This window comes from Citrus sinensis, chromosome 8 (assembly GCF_022201045.2).
Source record: "Citrus sinensis cultivar Valencia sweet orange chromosome 8, DVS_A1.0, whole genome shotgun sequence".
In the NCBI taxonomy this organism is placed as follows: domain Eukaryota; kingdom Viridiplantae; phylum Streptophyta; class Magnoliopsida; order Sapindales; family Rutaceae; genus Citrus; species Citrus sinensis.
Genome location: NC_068563.1, coordinates 160,450 through 179,362, shown reverse-complemented (window position 1 = coordinate 179,362; position 18,913 = coordinate 160,450). Strand labels below are relative to the sequence as shown.

General features: G+C 34.7%; 3 protein-coding genes and 1 long non-coding RNA gene across 7 annotated transcripts; 2 read left to right on the top strand and 2 right to left on the bottom strand.

Annotated features, from left to right (window-relative positions):
• The first annotated feature begins 2,440 nt into the window (after window positions 1-2,440).
• Window positions 2,441-4,965, top strand: LOC102608745 (hypothetical protein). Its single transcript, XM_006486513.4, has 4 exons — window positions 2,441-2,785; window positions 2,975-3,609; window positions 3,988-4,188; window positions 4,568-4,965. The coding sequence occupies exons 1-4, from the start codon at window positions 2,560-2,562 to the stop codon at window positions 4,610-4,612; spliced, it is 1,107 nt and encodes a 368-aa protein (XP_006486576.1). The 5' UTR covers window positions 2,441-2,559; the 3' UTR covers window positions 4,613-4,965.
• A 63-nt stretch (window positions 4,966-5,028) lies between these two features.
• Window positions 5,029-10,906, bottom strand: LOC102608452 (calcium-dependent protein kinase 26). Of its 2 annotated transcripts, none has more exons than XM_006486512.4 (9): window positions 10,469-10,902; window positions 9,230-10,062; window positions 8,710-8,853; window positions 8,470-8,622; window positions 7,497-7,612; window positions 7,128-7,295; window positions 6,353-6,577; window positions 5,864-6,012; window positions 5,029-5,448 (listed from the first exon to the last, which is right to left on the bottom strand). In XM_006486512.4, exons 2-8 carry the CDS (start codon window positions 9,993-9,995, stop codon window positions 5,890-5,892), a joined length of 1,695 nt encoding a protein of 564 aa, XP_006486575.1. In that variant the 5' UTR covers window positions 9,996-10,062; window positions 10,469-10,902; the 3' UTR covers window positions 5,029-5,448; window positions 5,864-5,889. The 2 variants fall into 2 exon arrangements, with proteins under 2 accessions (XP_006486575.1, XP_052287836.1); XM_052431876.1 differs by lacking the exon at window positions 5,029-5,448 and adding an exon at window positions 5,460-5,633 and having other exon boundaries at window positions 10,469-10,906.
• Window positions 10,907-13,985: 3,079 nt separating this feature from the next.
• Window positions 13,986-15,539, top strand: LOC112499209 (uncharacterized). Its single transcript, XR_003066692.2, has 3 exons — window positions 13,986-14,127; window positions 15,177-15,282; window positions 15,401-15,539. It is a non-coding gene; the product is annotated as an uncharacterized LOC112499209 (long non-coding RNA).
• Window positions 14,145-18,165, bottom strand: LOC102607764 (mitochondrial phosphate carrier protein 1, mitochondrial). Of its 3 annotated transcripts, none has more exons than XM_052431684.1 (7): window positions 17,945-18,165; window positions 17,668-17,834; window positions 16,659-17,008; window positions 16,538-16,581; window positions 15,638-15,852; window positions 15,422-15,546; window positions 14,145-14,715 (listed from the first exon to the last, which is right to left on the bottom strand). In XM_052431684.1, the coding sequence occupies exons 2-7, from the start codon at window positions 17,812-17,814 to the stop codon at window positions 14,661-14,663; spliced, it is 936 nt and encodes a 311-aa protein (XP_052287644.1). In that variant the 5' UTR covers window positions 17,815-17,834; window positions 17,945-18,165; the 3' UTR covers window positions 14,145-14,660. The 3 variants fall into 3 exon arrangements, with proteins under 3 accessions (XP_052287644.1, XP_006486574.2, XP_006486572.2); XM_006486511.4 differs by having other exon boundaries at window positions 17,668-17,832; window positions 17,929-18,164; XM_006486509.4 differs by lacking the exon at window positions 17,945-18,165 and having other exon boundaries at window positions 17,668-17,922.
• Window positions 18,166-18,913: the final 748 nt, after the last annotated feature.

Sequence of the window (18,913 nt, the reverse complement as noted above, 5' to 3'; positions counted from 1 at the left end):
TCGAGACAAACGAAATGGCTGTTGGCGAAGCAAGGTGCATGCAAGAATACATAATATTTGATAACAAGACCTTTATATCAAAAAATTGTATGTTTGTATCTAACACAATATTAGTCTCTCTGCGGGTGCTTTTGCTTATGGAGGACAATAATATAATTAAAAGTATAAACCCAAAGGAAAGGGTATTTATGATAAGGCGGGGCTAGGGGGTCATTGATTAATAATAATAAAATTGTTAGCCGAATTAGAATCAGAATTGTAAGGCTCGCCTCAAATTACGAATAGGAGATTGATTCTCAAGGGAATTGGGAATTATTCTCTGATTCCCCGGACTAACAATTTTACCCCATTAAAATTATTATAATTTGAAAATGCCATCGCAAGCTTCTCGTTGGAGGAAAAAAAAAAATGCAAACTCAGACACTACAGGCTCCCTTGTTGTCGCCTGTGGAGCAGCAGTTGATTGTCGGTCACCGCACCGCGGAAGTCAAACCACCACCACCACCACCCGTTGCGTTCCGATTAGTGATGCTGACAATGATGATGATGCTTACGATGATTACAATGATTTTGACGACGACGATTATTATTATTAATATTATTATTATTATTATTAGTAGTAGTATATTAATGGTAAGAGTACTATAAATTAATTTATTAATGTTAATGTTAATAACAATATTGTTAATAATGATAATCACAATAATTAAAATACAAAATAAGAATTATGACAATAGTTAATTAAAAATATTTTCGTAATTTGAAATAATCTAACTAATTTCGATTTTGATTGCAAGACAAATTAAAAATAAATATAGCTCATTCTGAATTTTGATTCTAATTCTAAGTCTTATAAATTAAGTAAATAATTTATTCTGATTCTAATTTTAGTATATTTTGATTTTCTTATAATAAACGCACCATGAGTCTAAACTCTAGAAGAGAATTAAATGTGCTTTTGTTTTGTTTTGTTTTGTGGTAGTGTTTCATGCAACAACACTTAGAAAAATGTTATGGTATCCTTGTCTCCTCAACTTCTTAACGTACGTACGCCGGCCTCTTTGTTTTTGTAACTTGAACTTAGGGATGGCAATGGGGCAGATATGGGTTAGATCTATTCTGCTCCAGATCCATATCCATAATAAAAATTAAGATTCGTATCTGCTCCAGATCCATCATAAATCCATATTTTTCGCTCCATATCAAACTCTAAAAAAGAAATAAATATCTATATCTGCTCCAAATCCGAAAAAAAAATTAAAATCCAAATCTGTTCTAAATCTGTCATGAATTCTAAAACTTAACAATAAAAAAGTAATAATTTTTTAGAATGAAAATTGAAGGCTAAAATGTATTGATAACAAATAAATTATATAATTTTTTTTCAAAATATAATAAATATTGTAACTTATACTTTTACACAAAACAACAAATAAGAAAGATAATAAAATATCCTTCAAAAGTAATTGCAGGAGTAAGATCAATCTAATATTATACTGTCTCATTCATTATTCTAATATCTACGACACACCCGCCATCATTCCTACAACATTAGATAATGACATATAAATTAAATATGATTTATATTTAGTGCTTTATTATTTTTATTATGACCATATTTGACTAAATATATGAATAACTATATTCCTTAAAAATTGTTTAGCCAATACAATAAAATAAATTGCCAAGTTGTATTATTTGATTTGCAATTTGAATATTATATGTACATGCTTTGGGGCTTGGCTGACCTTTAAATTTACAAAACTAACATTTAAGTTTGAAGAGTTTAAATGCATGGTAAATATCACTAATGTGCTATGAATAAAATTTATTATCATTATAATTCCACAATTGTTAAGAAAATTTTAAAATAAAATAAAATTAAAAGATTGCTGGATATGGATATGGATTTAAATATTAAGATAGATCCAGACCTACTCCAGATCCATCTTAGATCCGCACATTGATATCCAAATCTGATCCAAATTCATTTTAAACCGACCCAAATCCGATCCAATTGAATTTGAATCACATGGATCTTGGATCGGATCCAATCCATTGCCATCCCTACTTGAACTTAAAAATTTTTTAGGAAATTTTTGTGATGTGGGTCGGGGTAGGTGAGAGAATAGACTACTTCTCCTGGTCTTGCACATGAATCAGATTCCAGATCAGTCCAGTCGAGAGCACGTTTTATTATTATTTATTTATTTTTCAATCAAAGGTTTCTTTACTAAACGACTTCATTTCATGAGTCATGACCGACGGCTTCGTCTTTGTCAAAAAAACATAACATGAAAAGGAAACATTTATATTTTTATGGTAAATGGTTTGGTTTCAGTCCCAAGGAATTGGGCCAACCAAAGTTGTTGGGCTTGATAACTGCAACCCAACCCAACCCAATGGCTGAGGCTGAATCAAGACAAGAATATCCTTCTCTTTCTTTCTTTCATTGTCCCACATAACTGAACTTGTTTCCGACAACAGAGATAGGCAGAGCAGCAGGAGCAGGACTCTCTGGTGTGGACTGTCATTCTGTGAACTAGACTGTAAATAAATATGGCTTTAGCAGCTAACAGCATAATCTCCCAGAACAGAACCTTAAACTCTCTCAGTTTCCCATTGCCTAAACCTAAACTCGCCACCATCCATCATCATCCCAAAGAACCCAAACTCAATCTTCAATTTCAAGTTCAACCCAACAATCAATCTCACCTTAGAACTTCGCCCACTTCTTGTGTTGCTGTTCAAAGCTCCGATCCCACTTCCAGTGCCGCCACTAATTGTAAGCTGCTCTTCTTTATTGATGCTAAAGTAAAGTTCCTTTATTTTTTTTTTCTTTTTATGTTTTCTTATCTGATTTTGATGTCACTTTATCTGTTCTATAGCATAAGATGAAGATAATTTATTTGTTTCTTAATGTTAAAAGTTTCGGGATTTTATCTGATTTTTATTATGCTTTTGGATGTTAAAGCATGGTCAGAATTTGCCAAAAATGTATCTGGTGAGTGGGATGGATTTGGAGCTGACTTTACAACAGAAGGTAACCCAATTGAACTTCCAGAGAATGCTGTACCTGAGGCCTATAGAGAGTGGGAGGTTAAGGTTTTCGATTGGCAGACTCAATGCCCCACCCTTGCTCAACCAGAGGACAACCAGGTTATGTTTTACAAATCAATAAAATTGCTCCCAACTGTTGGATGTGAAGCTGATGCTGCAACTCACTACAGCATTGATGTCCGGAATATTGGCGGTGTACATAATAAGGTTTCTGCCTTTGCCTATCAGTCTACCGGATGTTATGTGGCTTTTTGGCCAACTGGGGACTATGATGCATTTGAGGTTGAGCATTGCTTGATCAATCCTCAGGATAAGGAGTCTCGTGTGAGGATAATTCAGGTTTTCCGTGTACAAGAACAAAGGATTATACTAGACAAATTTAGAGTTTTTTGTGAGCAGTGGTATGGACCATTTAGAAATGGTGACCAGCTTGGGGGATGTGCCATCCGCGATTCTGGTTTCGCTGCTACAGATGCCTTGAAAGCTTCAGAGGTCATTGGGGTTTGGCAGGGCCCTAGCGCTATTGCCAGTTTCACCAGCTCATGTGAAGTGAGTTCTCGAATTTACTCATTCATTTTCTTTTCACATATTTTCTGTTATAAACTATGGACCAAATAGTGAATCCTTCAAATTTATATAAGCTCATTAAGGTTTCGCACTTTTCAGATAAGTCATTTTTTGTTTGCATCGCATTAGTATTATGCTGCCATCAAAGGATATATTTTAAGAACTTGGAGTCCTGAAGCAATATGGGCTCTTGATCATGTAATTTGTTCTTTGAAAATACATAATCAAAACTTTCTTGGTTGCCTGTTCGAAATACATGAGTTTACTCACATGTGCTTCAAGGTTTTTAAGAGCAATTTACATAGAGTAGTACTTCATGGCCTGATTGGTGTATATTATGAACTTCTTGCGGAACTCCAGGATTTTCTTCGTGAACTTTTAGGAGACAGTGTTCAGAAGTCAATAAGAGATGAAAGCAATCTAATATTGCTTCCCAGGCAATTATGGTGTTCAATAAAAGAAAGTGAGGATGGTGAAACAATGTGTGAAGCAGGATGGCTGTTTGATCAAGGACATGCCATTTCATCAAAATGCATCTTCTCCGGTGATGCAAAGTTAAAGGCAAGTATATATAAAAGGTTTTATTAAGTCAGCACTTATCTGTTTCAATTTTTATATTTAACCCCTTAGCAATTACAGATTAGAACTTTAGTGGAGCTAATCCATGGACAAATTTTAGTTAAAAACAAAACTTAAATACGAGAAGGATTGATCCTTTAATTTGTGAAATTTCATCATAATACACTCTATCTAGTCTAAATTCAGCCAGACACTTCCTATGCTAATCAAATTATTCCATTTGTAACCACTCTGGCTTTCCCATCTGTCCTTTTCTTTTTACTGAAATAATCTCACTCATTCAGTTAGGGTCCATGTAGTTGTTCATGGGCATCGTCTTACTAGTTTGTGCTCATTTTAACATTTTTTTTCCTGTGTGCAGGAAATCTCATTAGCTCAAGAAACTGCTGTTTCAGAGGGTGTATAGCAAGTGATTACAAATCAATATAGAATACCCTATTATTAATCAGCGCACTAATCCCCTATTAGTCATGTTAGACTGCAAGCAGGGTTCTCCTTTTCTAATTTCTTTTAAATTCCCTTCACCACCCCCCCCCCCCCTTCTTTGTTTTTTATAGGTTTGATATAGATGCATCCATACCAGAATACCATAATCCTTTTGCGCAATTATATCCGCCGACCGCAGAATTTAATTACAATCTAAATCACAGTAGAACTGACTTTTCAAATAATACCTTATCATATTTATTAGTTGCATTTCCTGTACGAACATTTAGATTGATATTGGCTAATTCAAATTTCCAGCACTTTGAAAGGACACTAGCTTGTTTATTTAAATGAGGGTATATGACCCGCAATGTTTCTTGTGCTCTTGAGAAGAAATGAATAGGAACCTTACACTTTCGTGCATAATTTTCACAATTGCAAACTTCCCCAGAAGCCTGGATGAGCTTACTGACATGAATAATCATCAATTCAAAACGCTTACACTGTTCATACAAATAAGCCTTTTGATTTGCTCGTGAGCAACTCCATGACACAAATCTCTCTCTTCAACAACTAATAAAAAACATCAGACAAGGAAACACAAACTCGAATAACTCGACCACTTCACATTCTGGTTCACTAAGCTACTTGGCATGTTGTTCCGTTATACAGCAACCTACTAACATCTAGAAGACAAATCAGGCATAAAGCATCTCTTGTCCATATTTCAGTGACCCAGGAAAGTTTCTGACTAACAAGGACCAAAAACTTTCCTCGTAGCAGTTAACAATCACCTCAACTAGCTTGCTGTACGACCTGCAAAATGTGCCGAGTCTGATTATGAAATTTCAAAACCAAGAATCATAAGTTGAGAAATAAAACTAAAATAAACAGAGATCTGATCTTCTTGCTTCAATCCTACAGTCTGTAGATATCAACCCAGGGAGCTTTGTTAGCTATGGTAATGCGCTCCAACATTTTCACCAAATTTTGAAAATTATCTATCAGAGAAAACAAGAATCAAATTGTATAATCTTGCTCTTTCAGTATCTTTAGATGAAGTTTTAACAGCTCAAACCATTAGATTTTTCATCTCAAAAAAGCTAGAGCAAAACTCCCAGTTGACCTGGTCCTTTTGTCTAAATTGAAGCAACCACGAGTACACAGATAAAATCTCAACCAGCCAATCATTAAGTATATAAAGCTTCAAATTTAGAAGCCGCAAAAATACCTGTACACAATGTGTATGACTCCAAGTTATTGAGAACCTGGTGCATCTCTCATGCTCATGTTCAGACTGTTTCGCATAGTTCTTCTACCCAATCCCACGTTGCCTTTTTGCATCATGGCAACAAATTCACCATAGTCAATTCTTCCATCCTGTAACAATAGAGCACGCAAGATATTTGAAGTTTCATCAGTAAATAAATACAATAAGGGAGAGCGAAAACCCTTGATTTACTGGAAAATGATGTAGAGAATCAGCTAGCTCAAACTCCAAATAGTTCCATATCACTTAGATCTAAAGCTTGGCAACCGACCAATAAAGATTTGATAGGATGGAAATTTTAGCCATTAATAAAAAATTAGCCAACCAAGCTAACGACTATGATTCAATCCCATCTAGCTCTTCCCGGTTTAGTTTTCATACCACCATGGACAATTTTACAATTATTATCTAAAATAAGACAAAACAGGTTATCAAACTTAGACAGCTTACATTATCTTGATCAACTTCTCTGATTATATCTTCAAGTAAAACATCTGTCATGTTATGTTCAGCACATGCTTGCTGAAGTTCATCAACCGTAATATAACCACTTCCATCCTTGTCAAAGTACTGGAATGCAGCAACAAGATGTTCCTCACGTTCTAATTTATTGAGGTGAACAGTTGCAGCTATAAATTCTCCATAATCAATAGTTCCACTATTGTCCACATCAGCCTGAAAAGGCCAAACATTATCAAACAACATAATTTCAGAAAATTCAAAATAACCACACAGGTCAATGTCATCTCATATGAGATTTGAATGGCAATTTAAACAGAAGTAATAAGCTTAGTTTTATATAACAAAGATCCATCTATCCCTTGCTTCTTAACCGTGCAATGAGAAAGGAAAAGCAAAAGGCCATTTGCTAGTATTTGTTGCTGTAAAACCAAGTTCTGATGAAATAAAGAGTCCATATTGTAGTATCCGACATGCTAGCAAGTTCGTTCCTGGACTGGTTTATAAGTCATGGCTCTCCTAAATGACTAGACATGTTTTGGGTTGCAAAGCCCAATAGCAAAACCGTGATAGGCTGTATGCTCAAAGCAGACAATATCTACTTGGTTGTAGGGCCAGACTATTACACATGTGGCCATACAAGACATCATTCAGTTTACTAAAAGACAAGGAATTATTTCCCCTTTGGTCCAAAACACACCCCAAACTCCACAAACCATAATGAACTCACTCACACGCACTCACAATTCCAAGCTTGGGCACTTACCGCATCCATAAGATCACGTATCTCTGTATCCTTCAAGGTAGAGCCATATCTTCGTAAACCAGCTTTGAGTTCATCAAATGTAATTGCACCACTATTGTCAGTATCCATGGCCTTGAACATTTCCTTTAAACCAGCAATCTCCTCTTCAGAAAGGCTTTCAGCTATAACCTGATCATGAAAAAGAACAGAAGTCACACTAATTGACGGCTGCTTTCCAGTTGGAAAGGTTAACTGCACAGAAATAGAAGTGAGACACAAAAAGAAATAATGTTCTTATGCTTCTGCACAGAATTTGCAAAACTGATTGTATATTCTGCAGTAAGTGTACCAACTGTTATACACAGATTAAGTTCATGCACTTGCACTTACCCGTAAAGCCATCTTTTTCAATTTATTCATTGCAGAGAATTGTTTGAGACGAGAAAGTACAGCTGGATCAAGGGACCTATCAGGAGCAACTCCATTTTCACAGATCCAGGGATGACCTAATTTAATGATAAGGAAATAAGAACTCAATTTGGACTGATATGTATTCAAAAGAAACAACCATGAAAAGAAAATGGCATCTTTAGTGAAGCCCCCGTATGAGCTAAAGACTTTCATGTTTACAAATTTCCTTAAAAATAGAAGATCTGCTTTAAAAATATTATATTAAATACTACTACGCTAGATCTATTAACCAGAAAAGCCCACAATTAAACCCATCCCTAAAGGATACTTTAACTCCAAGGGGATATGTTTAATTTGGGTGGGATGGGGTAGTGTACATGGTAAGCTTTAAAAAACAGCTAAAGAAAAGGTATGAGCGTAAGATCTACCCAAAAAAGGAAAAAGAAATGCAATAAGACAGCTGAAAAGTTTAAATGGAAGAAAAAGTCTGTGTATATTAGAACTCCAATTTGTTGACTACCTTGGCAAATATAGAAACCAGCTTCAACAGAATCATTCAGGTTATCAATTACTGAAAAGTAGTAAAATCATATGGAAAGAATTGTACTAAACTACTAATTACTAAATCAATCAACAGCTGGAAGGCGAAAAATTAACTTTATTATGTCACAAAGTTATTTACAAGGATTACTTGTTTGGAAGTTATGACAGCTAACAAAATTAATATTCATTGGTACAGAATAAAACAAGAAACCAACTTAATCACTTCAGCTAAAATGAGTTAACCGAACTGCTTTTACATTCTTCAAATAATATAGCCATTACTGAGCAATTGTATAGGGGATAAGCATGACATGGAGAGCAAAAACCAAATTTGGAGAGCAGCTCCTTAATTTCAAGAACATAATATTACTAAAGATCAGTTAGAATAACACAGGTAGGTTATACATACATAAAACTTCATGAGCAGTCAGGCGTTCTGACGGTTGAGAGCATAACATCTTCCGAATAAGGTCTTTTGCGCTGTCGGATATTAGTGGCCAAGGGTCAGACTCAAAGTCAATGTGACCCTTCAACACCGCATCAAATATTCCCTGTTGTGTTTCTAAACCCCAAACATGAAACACTTCAGTACATTGCAGATCGAGTGCAAAGTTTTTTCAGTTTTGTAGCACATAGCATGCATGCATACCTGCCCAAAATGGTGGCACTCCACTAAGCAATATATACAGTATGACCCCTGCTGTCCACACATCTGCTTCTGGTCCATAATGCTTCAGAAGTACCTCAGGAGCGACATAGTATGGGCTTCCAACGACATCAGTAAATATTTGACCTAAAGCAGAAAGCACCAAATAAAGATACACGAGAAAAGCAATTTGAAGTACATTCGATTAAGTGCACACTAAGGTCTCATTTTACCATATTCACAAAAAAAAAAAAAAGGCAAAAAAGTACTTTGGCCACTCGATAAGTGTCTCAAGGAATTAGTATTAATTTCAATGAAAAACTACAACAAGAGTTTTACTTTAGTCATGGTTGAGTAATTTCAACTGAATATTGGCAACATTAAATGATGTATTTTGACCAATAAAAACAAGAATTTGATTACCACAACATTCCTCCAGAGAAACCATTCTGCGAATTTTCCTTTATGTAAGCATATTTCAGCATTTCTATATAATAAAGTAGCAGAGAAAGACATTCTTTACCTGGCTTGAAGAAAACTGAGAGTCCAAAATCAATAGCTTTAAGGGAGAAATCATCATCCTTGTTAACCAACAAGAAGTTCTCAGGCTTTAGATCTCTGTGCATAACCCCCAGTGAATGACAAGCCTCAACAACACCAACAATAATCCTTGTCAACTCAGCCGCCTTCCTCTCACTGTAATGTCCCCTCTGGATGATCCTATCAAATAACTCACCTCCAGCACAGAGCTCCATCACAATGTGAACACATAAGGAATCCTCATAAGCACCCTTAATTGTCACAATATTCTTGTGACCCGCCAAATGGTGCATTATCTGAATCTCCCTCCTAACATCCTCCACATCCTCCCTGGAAATTAACTTCCTCTTCGATATTGACTTGCAGGCAAATTCAATACCGGTAGCAATCTCAGTACATAAATAAGTAGTCCCAAACTGACCTTGTCCTAACTTCCGACCCAACGTGTAAAGATCCCGAATGTTATCAGTCTTATGACCCAATACATAATAAGTCTGGTTATCAATGCCACGTCTCATGATGTTGTCTTTCTTAGAAGGGCTAATTCGAGGTGCAGAATTATCTTTCTTGGGGTTTTCTTTGGAAAATTCTTGAGAAACTAGTTGCTGGGAATTCAAGCTAGGTGTTGAGTAATCAGAATTGGTACAATCAGAATTAGTGTTTCGTTTGGAATTGTTGGAATGGTCTTCGGGCTGACTGTAGCCCTGGTAGAGTTTTCCTGTGAAAGATCCACGGCATGTGTTGCCCATGAAACAATTGAAATTCCCTACCTCACGGCGTTTTCCTCATCCACTAGTAGATATTTCATCAATTACACTAACATAATATCAAAATCAGGAAACCCAATTCAGACACAAGGAATATGCAAAACAATAAATCAAAGAATCAAAGCATTACCATATCAGAACAATCATAAAGCCTTTGTTTTCCCCAAAAGAAAGGTGATACCTTTCACCGTCTTTAAGGGACAAGAACAAAAATACCAGAATCCCCAAGTTAAGAATCACCAAGATTAATGCTTTAAGATAAGAATTAGATTAATCTAGGATATACGTTAACCTAATTTAATAAAAATAATAATTAAAAAAAAAACTATTGTCAGAAGAAATGGAGTTAGCTACCACTCAAACAAAGAACAAAACTTTTAAGCAAAATCACAGAACACATAAACATACATAGATATGAATGAAGTAAGATAAAGAAAAGAAGAGGGATCTATTACCAGATGATTTGGAAACGATGAAAGAATGTGAAGGAATGGAACAACTAGAGACGAGACAACACAAAGGTAAAACAAAAGGTCTAAACTTTTTTGACGATGCTAAATGGATCTCTCGAATAATAATAATAGTCCCATAGCAAAGCGAAATAGCTGTGGATTGATTGTTCTTTTATTCTTTAAAGTTATTATGAAACCATGATCTGTTTGTTGTTATTTTTAGCAAGGTGTTGCTGAGAAACATCGGATGAGAGTGCTGACCAGCTCACTCCTATTTATTTTTTTTTACTTGTTTAATTAAACGCGGCTTTGTTTTACTACATAGTCACCATCCATCATCATGATCTGATCACTCATCATCGATTCAGCATCATCTTCATGATGCATATTATGACGCTACTGAAGATGTAAATGCCCCTTTTTTTTTTTCTTACACGGTTTCTGTGGAAGCAAAAGTAAGTGTAATAATAATAAAGATCCCAAAAACTCTCTTCCTCTGTTACGAAATTCACAAAAGCAAATCTGAAGTTACTTGCGTTAGTGGGTGGGATGGGATCATCAACTAAATTTGACCGTATGCGGGTGAGGAAGAGAGTAAATACCGGGTGAGTAGAGTTAGCTTAGCTTAGCATGTGGGTTGATTGTTGATTGGTACGTGCACTACACGTGTGGTTTAAACACAGTGGCTCCATCATCTTTGTTTGTCTGAAAGTTGTCTTGGTCAAAACGTTACAGCTTGTTTCATGGATATAATACGAATATTAAGTAGACTACATTACAAATCTTGTTTGTTTTGTTTTGTTTTTTTCTTTTTCGGTTTTGCTAAATTTAGACAGTGCAACTCTTCCAATTTCCAAGAACTGGGCTTGCTAGTTTGAATTGGATGGATTCTGATCTTTTGTCAGAGTTTTTTTTTTTTTCTTCTTTCTTTCATCTCAAATGCCGAACCAAATACCAAATTGGAGACTCTTACTATTGTTTTACATTGAAAATAAATCAAGTAATGGGAACGCACAGGAGTTTTAATTTTGAGAATGCGCCACTTCGGCCTTTAATAAATCAAGTAATGGGAACGCACAGGAGTTTTAATTTTGAGAATGCGCCACTTCGGCCAAGGCCGAAATGGTGGGCTGCTGCCCTCACAAGCATTGTGAGGGCAGCGGTTCTAGCCCCCACAAAAGTTTTGTGGAGGCTAAATGTTCTTTATATTTAAAAATCATTCTTCCTTACGAAATGTAAGTGGAGTATGGACATTCTTCTTCTGTGAGGGGTTATTTGTCTGGGTATGTACTTCATAGAATTCAATGTAATAATGTAAGTCTCAGTCATGTATATCTGATTGTAAATATCAGTGTAATATCTCTGCTATAATAGCAATTGTTGTAAATATCTGTGTAATGCAGTAATCTGATGATTAATCAGTATTAAAAAAAAAAAAACTTTGAGAATGCTAAGTTAGGTATGTGGTGGAATTTTCTTTAGTCTTCTTTATTTTGGCAGCCGATGGAGATTGGAGATGTTTCCAAAGCAGAAGGTTGACTTAAAACTTTGAACCTTTCAAGAATCTCTTATGTTATTATATCACACTGTATCATTTTTCTTGAGCACGAGTTTGAATGCGCTCTTCGACTTGATGAATCAACAACTATCACGCACACTGACACAGTGGCTTTTGAAAAGTGTGTTCTTTTTCAAAAAGTTTACACTTCAAAATAACATCACTTTAGAGGCAAAAAATATATATTTAAAGTTTAAATGATTTATCTTCCCATATATTTAAGAATTTGATCAAGCTTTCCACACACACACACACGTGTGTGTGTATATATACATATATTTAAAAGTAAATCCGACTAGTCTTAATCAAAATATTTCGACTGAAGTGTAATTAAATTAATCCGAGGGATATAAATTATAAAATCTTTTATGAAAGAAAACACAAAAAGAAAAAGTGTACAAGAAAACTAAATGGAATATATATATATATATATATATATATTGGTTTGATACCAAAGGAAAAAACCATTTCCTATCTCTTTCAATTTTTGGTCCAGAAAGCACGCCAAGACTACAAATCATAGATGTTAGGATCTTTCTTTCATTGGACTAATGTGGGTGTCTCGTAGGTCTATAGCTCTTTGATCTTATAAAAGTGTATAAACATGTATATAAAATATTTTTTGTTATGTACATATAATAATTGATAACTAAAATAAATATTTATATTATTAATTTTATTTTTTTATCTCAATATAATTAGTAATAATAATAATAATAATAATAATCTCTTTAAGTTTAAAATTTTTATTTCCTAATTAATAAGAATAATTATAGACTATTCTAATACTTACGAGGATATATATGAAATTGTATTAAATATAAAAGTGATTCTCAAAATTAGATTTTGAAAAATTATTCATTTCCTACTTTTTAAAATCTGATGTATGATAGAATGATTTTACCAAAAGTAAATTCAAAACAAGTTTATCAAATATAAAAATTAATTTTTAATTTTTCAAAAGCAATCCTAGATATATCTAAAGATTTTAATTTTGATTATAGCATACAAGTATTTGAAAGGGAGGGGTAAAAAAAAGCAAAAAGCGCCACCAGATGTCCTTTTGCTGATAATGTGATGTGAGCACCATGATGCTTATGAACATAAATAGAAGTAACCAGGCATGCATCACAACATCGTATTTTTTTATGCAGCGTCGACGCAAGAAAATAACATTTTCTTGCTCTTTTTTTTTTTTTTTTTGTAAACGTACAATTTTATTATTATTATTAAGCTGGTGTTACGTTACGTTAAACGTAACGTACGCCACACACAGCAACAATTGTGAGCTCTACCATAAAAATTATTATTGTGTGTGAATATATGTTACGTTAAACGTAACGTAGCGGGATCCTTATTATTATTATTATTATTATTATTATTATTATTATTATTTGAATTTGTGATACTTATAATTACGGACACGTAAGGATTGCAGAGGGTTTGACTGAGTCACACTCAATAACTCAAACACGTGTTGAGTTTAACAACACTTAAACTAAACTAAGTTTCATGCACCACCACCCTTGACTTAACACTCATGAACATGTATGCAGCATGTAGTCACCAAATAAACTTGTTTCCTTCCCTAAAATATTAAAAAAAAAATTCAATCTTAAAAGAGTTTTTCTGCTAGATGTCTACTTTAATCATGATTGTTGATATCATTTTATATGCCAACTGCCAAACAATGAGATGCATACATGATCCTTGATAAGGGAAATTAATTTTCCAACTATCAGCAGAAACATACACTATCCAAAGAATCAAAACCCTAATGTTTTATTTAAAATGGGAAAGAGAAAGGAACAGAATAAAAGATCTACCAATAATAATAATATAATAATATATGGGTGTGAACTGTGAAGTGTGATTTATCAAAGCAAGGAATATTCATCGGACCAATTACGACATAGAACAAACCAAGTCAACTAGCTGGCTGCTTCTTCAATCACGATCAGATTCAAATCCAAGCCAGCTGCTAATGACTTGCCAGCCGCAAATAACACAAAAGTCACACAAAGAACAAATACGCTCTTGGATATGCAAAAGTGAATCTACACTCGACTCAACACAACCGATCAACAGTTACTAATACCTCTATGTAAGCACTTTAGCAGCTCTAAAAAGCATCCATTCAATATAATATGCAGCATATAGAAATATTTGGTCTTTCTGTTTTTGCTTCTACTCCTACACATTGACTCGAGCTGCCATTATTTATTAGCATACAACTCCATGATTAAATGAATTATGTAAGCAAAATTTCAAAAAAAAATTGCCCTTTCTGACTTCCTATAAATTGGAATAACCCTGAGACGAAGATATATATATACACACATAAATCTCCTTACTATGGCAATTTTATGTTGCCATTGATTAAAACTTCAGCTGGATGGGAAATAGATGGCACTTTAAAGCACCATCGCTAGCTTTGAACCATACTGCAGAGAAGCAAGTCTGACCTAAACATATCGGAGAGAAACTATAGCATTCACTGCCCCAAAGAATAAAATTGTGTCCGTGATGGAGAAAGGATATAGTTTCACCATTATTTTTTACAAGGATGACGCATTTTCCTTGGTTGCAGGAGCAGAACTGGGCCAGATTGTAATTTATCTTTTCACTACCATGAGCTTAAGCCGATAAATTAGCTTCCTCCACGCGTCGGCAGAACCCTCCACTTGTAGGCCTTCAACAATTTCAAATATAATTTGTGGTTAGAAGGCATTATAAAAGAAACATACTGTAAATACCCTCTTCACTAGGAAAAAAAATTGGACTTTACATATACAATACAACCATTTGACAGCAACATAAACCAATGAACAAACAACAAAATGGTAGTTCCTTTACTAGCATATCCATCATGTTCCACGAGGCAATTAAAATTTGCAACAGATGTTCTTAAGTGTTTCATTTGATATAAAATCAAGTTTCCCATGAAAGACCATTGACGCTACTTCTTGCACATCCCAAAAGTATTGCTTCCATGAGCAATAAACTTTATGTACTCACTTTCCTTTCCTGTCTAAAATGGACTCCACCATGAAACAAATGACATTCTTCATATTATGAAATAATGGAGCAATAGTTGCGTAATGACAAGAAGGTCCTCACCCAACTCTGCCTTTTTATTGCAAAATGCAACAGATGGTGCATACTAAATATCACAAAGCAAAGAACTGAAGAACTCAATCCTATGATTCAAAAGGGAGGGGCGGCACAGATTATGAAGTTTAAGAAGATATGGATGCAGGTTAAGTATTTTGGTTAATGGCTTTCTGATATCCTTCAACTGTTATCACATTTCAATACCATGAAATAAACAATCAAATGAACATATACAGATGTAATAGTTTGATTTACACTTTCAGGAAAGAGAAAAGTGCACTTACAATCCATTTAGAACTTTGATAGAATCATAGAGAAACCACTGCAAAGTAACAACAGGGCCCACAATTGTGATCCGAACAGGAAGGCTTCTGGTAAAGAGATTAAGGAACCCAATTTTCTTCACAGCCTGGAATTCGTGATGGCGAAACTAATGCAGTTGATACTTGATCAAACCAAATCAAAGAGTAGTAGAAAAGAAAAAACCTCGTAGGAGCTACCTGAAGCACATTTTCCGCTTTTTTGTTGTAGAGAGATGCAACAATGTTATCAGCTGGGTTAGATATTAGAGTGCCTACAGCTCCAGCTGTGTAGCCCGCTAAACATGTAACACCGAGTTGTTGAACTCTGGAGCAATCTTCTTTTCTCTTTTGAACAAGTTTTTGATATATAAAGTCCACCGAATGCTCAAAGGTTGAGAACATGATCATGGAAACTGCAAGTCACGAAAAAGGAGGACAAACAAAAACGAAAATTGAAAAAATGTTCTTCAAGCTTAAATTCAAACAGGACATAGAAAAGTAAACAACTCTGAAGGCAAAGTATCTCATTCAAGCTTATGTCTGATTGATAGCCAATCACTCTCAAACTGATTAGCTACCCTGAAAACTTGGTACATGTTCTCGGTGAATTGCAATATTAAGCACTAAAGCACAATTATGATTTCTCAGTCCGTTAGATTAAGTTAGCAAAATATATTGTCAATATGATATAGCAATGGAAGATGCAAACATCACATGAGCTGAAACTATAACTAAATGAAACGACAACCCTAGAAGTATCACAGCTGTAGAAAGATATAGGACCATTATCAATGTATAGCAGCAGAATGGTTAAAGTCATGTTATGACATTAATCTCGTTTGAGCTTTTACACTGCTAATCTGATGGAAATCATTGATGGTTGTGCAATAACCAATGAAAGTCCATTACATAACAATGAGAAAATTGTACTTTCAGAATTTGCCGATGTCAGCTAGCCAACTATGCTAGACATATCAAGCAGAATAGAATGTTAAAAATGCTACAACTACTAGAAACTGTCTAAGAAATTAATCAGTTAGGATACTAGCAATACAAGCAAATAAATGTTTCAAGAATGCAGTCAAGCAGTAACATTACATGGAAGATTACGGCACCAAAGTGGAAAAAGTCCCCTGTAGAAACTGCAATAAAACATGGACTTTTAAATAAACATAATTGAGAAGGAAAAAGTTAAGATCAAGTATTCAGGTAACAATACCCAGCAAGCCCTTCAGTTTTATACACTTTCGGAAATCCATCACTCAAACCCTTTGCAAAATGGGGCTGTGCTTGAACTCGAACTTTGACGGATTCAAAAGGACAGAGTGCTATATCAGCAAAGACTTGTGCGGATGCACTGCTGAGAAAGAATATGAAAGTTCTGTTGTAATCGACCAAAATATCAGGGTAGAGGCTCTTAAAATATTCATAAAGACCAAATTTGCAGCCGCCTTGGACACCATATCCACAGAACTTGGCAGACCACCCTTTCCAAAGAGAAGAAGAGCCTTGTTCTTTCCATAGGGTAGAGAACCCGGATGACATGCCATAATACTTGAGTGGATTTACCTAAACAAAAAAATTAAAGGGGAAAAAAAAGTGTTGGAGAAAGAAACTAAGATGTAACAGGGAAAAGGAAAACTGGCAGTACTTTCACTAATGATTGGAATGGTATACTCGAACAATGCGCAACTGATTGCCATTTCTAGAGTTTGTTTCTATTATTAACATATTAAGCCAAAGAAGCAAAATGACCATTGACCAATATCTTGATGAAACTGCCAGCCAAACTTGAATTTTTCCTACTAAAAGAACATAAACAAGCAATTGTCTAAAAGAAAATAATTAAGAAGTGAAACAAATGCCTTCTCATGACATACTAATTTTAAGAAATGAGTAATATACATACATACATATACATACATACACACACACACGCACTCACGCACACATACACTCAAGCAAACTGGACCAAGTAATAATCTTTCTTATGTAATGCCGTTGCCAGCTACAGGAACTCTGATGAACTCAAACAAAAAAACCAATGGGAAGTATATACGGAATAACCCAAAGGCCTTTGATCGACACAGTGAAACTCTTGATCAAGCTTCAACAGGCTATAAGTAAAAGACCAAGAAAGGTTCACAATTAATAAATTCAAGAAAAGCCAATGAAAGAATCAGCAGACCGTGAAACAAGAAGTTAATAAAAGAAAGCACCGCATGCACCTGCATATTAACTTTCAAGACATCAAGAGGAGTGGTAACAAGATGAGTAGTCCCAGCGCTAAGCATTCCTCCAATGGTGCAAATAGCATAATACCCAGCTGCACACTTCTCACAAGCCCTTGCTCGTCCTTGTTCTTCACCTCCCATCTGTTCTTCTCTTACTCTCTGTTCCATTGCGAAATATCAATAAAATCAAACCCACATTTCTCTTCCAATTTTACTGTAAGTTCGTTAGAAAAAGGGCATAACAACTTAACATACAAAGAGTCAAGAAACTTTTAAAGTACGCAGCTAGTGGGGGGCCTTGGGCTTTGAACAAGTTCTTCTCTTCGATTTGATTCGAATTCGATGTTGCCATAACTGACTGAAACCGACCATCGCTCACTTGCTTGTTTGTTATACGTCCACGTTCCTCGGTTCCTACTAATTTCTAAATAAAATACAAGGCCCAAAACCAAGCTTCATTAAGTATTTAAGTTGACAAACTCTCTCCTCTTTTCACTTTTCGCTTTTAGGTGGCCTTGCCTTGCTGCCCGCGTATCCATCCCTCTATTAAAATAAATTTTTTTGTCCTTCCCTAAATAGTAAATAGACTTGAACCAAGTCACCAAAAATGAAGTGACCATATTGACCTTTGCTAATTGTATAATTTGAGTGAAAATAGATGATGTATGTATGACTCATAGAATAGAAGAAAGTTTTATACGATGAGTTTAGCATCTCTCTCTTGATCTTTTACGGTTTTTGTGTCATTTGTATTTTAATATTAATATGTAATTATAATTTAACTATTTTTATTTTTTTAATTTATTAACCACAAATTATGTTAATTTATATGTTGCGCAAGTAGAGTTCTAGTGTCACTCTCTCTATCTTTTTATGCTATAATGGTGATCGCGGATCATTTTATTTCATAATTCTCATTCTTGTCGGTTACCTTCCTTGTGTGGTGGGTTTGGGAGGCCCTCGCAGTTCGCCCCTAACATTCCTTAAATCAATTCAATTTTGAACGTTTGATTTGATTTCTTCTCTAATAAAATTAGTTGTGGAGGTGGACCGATCATACACAATGCGACGAACTAAAAAAAAAGTGAAAATAGCTACGCTGCCACATTATGTCTAATTGAATAATATAACTAGATCGTGACTTTAATTATTATAATAATTGAAAATTATTATTATTATAATAATAATAATAATAATAATAATAATAATAATAATTTTGGTAACTTTAATTTGAAATTTC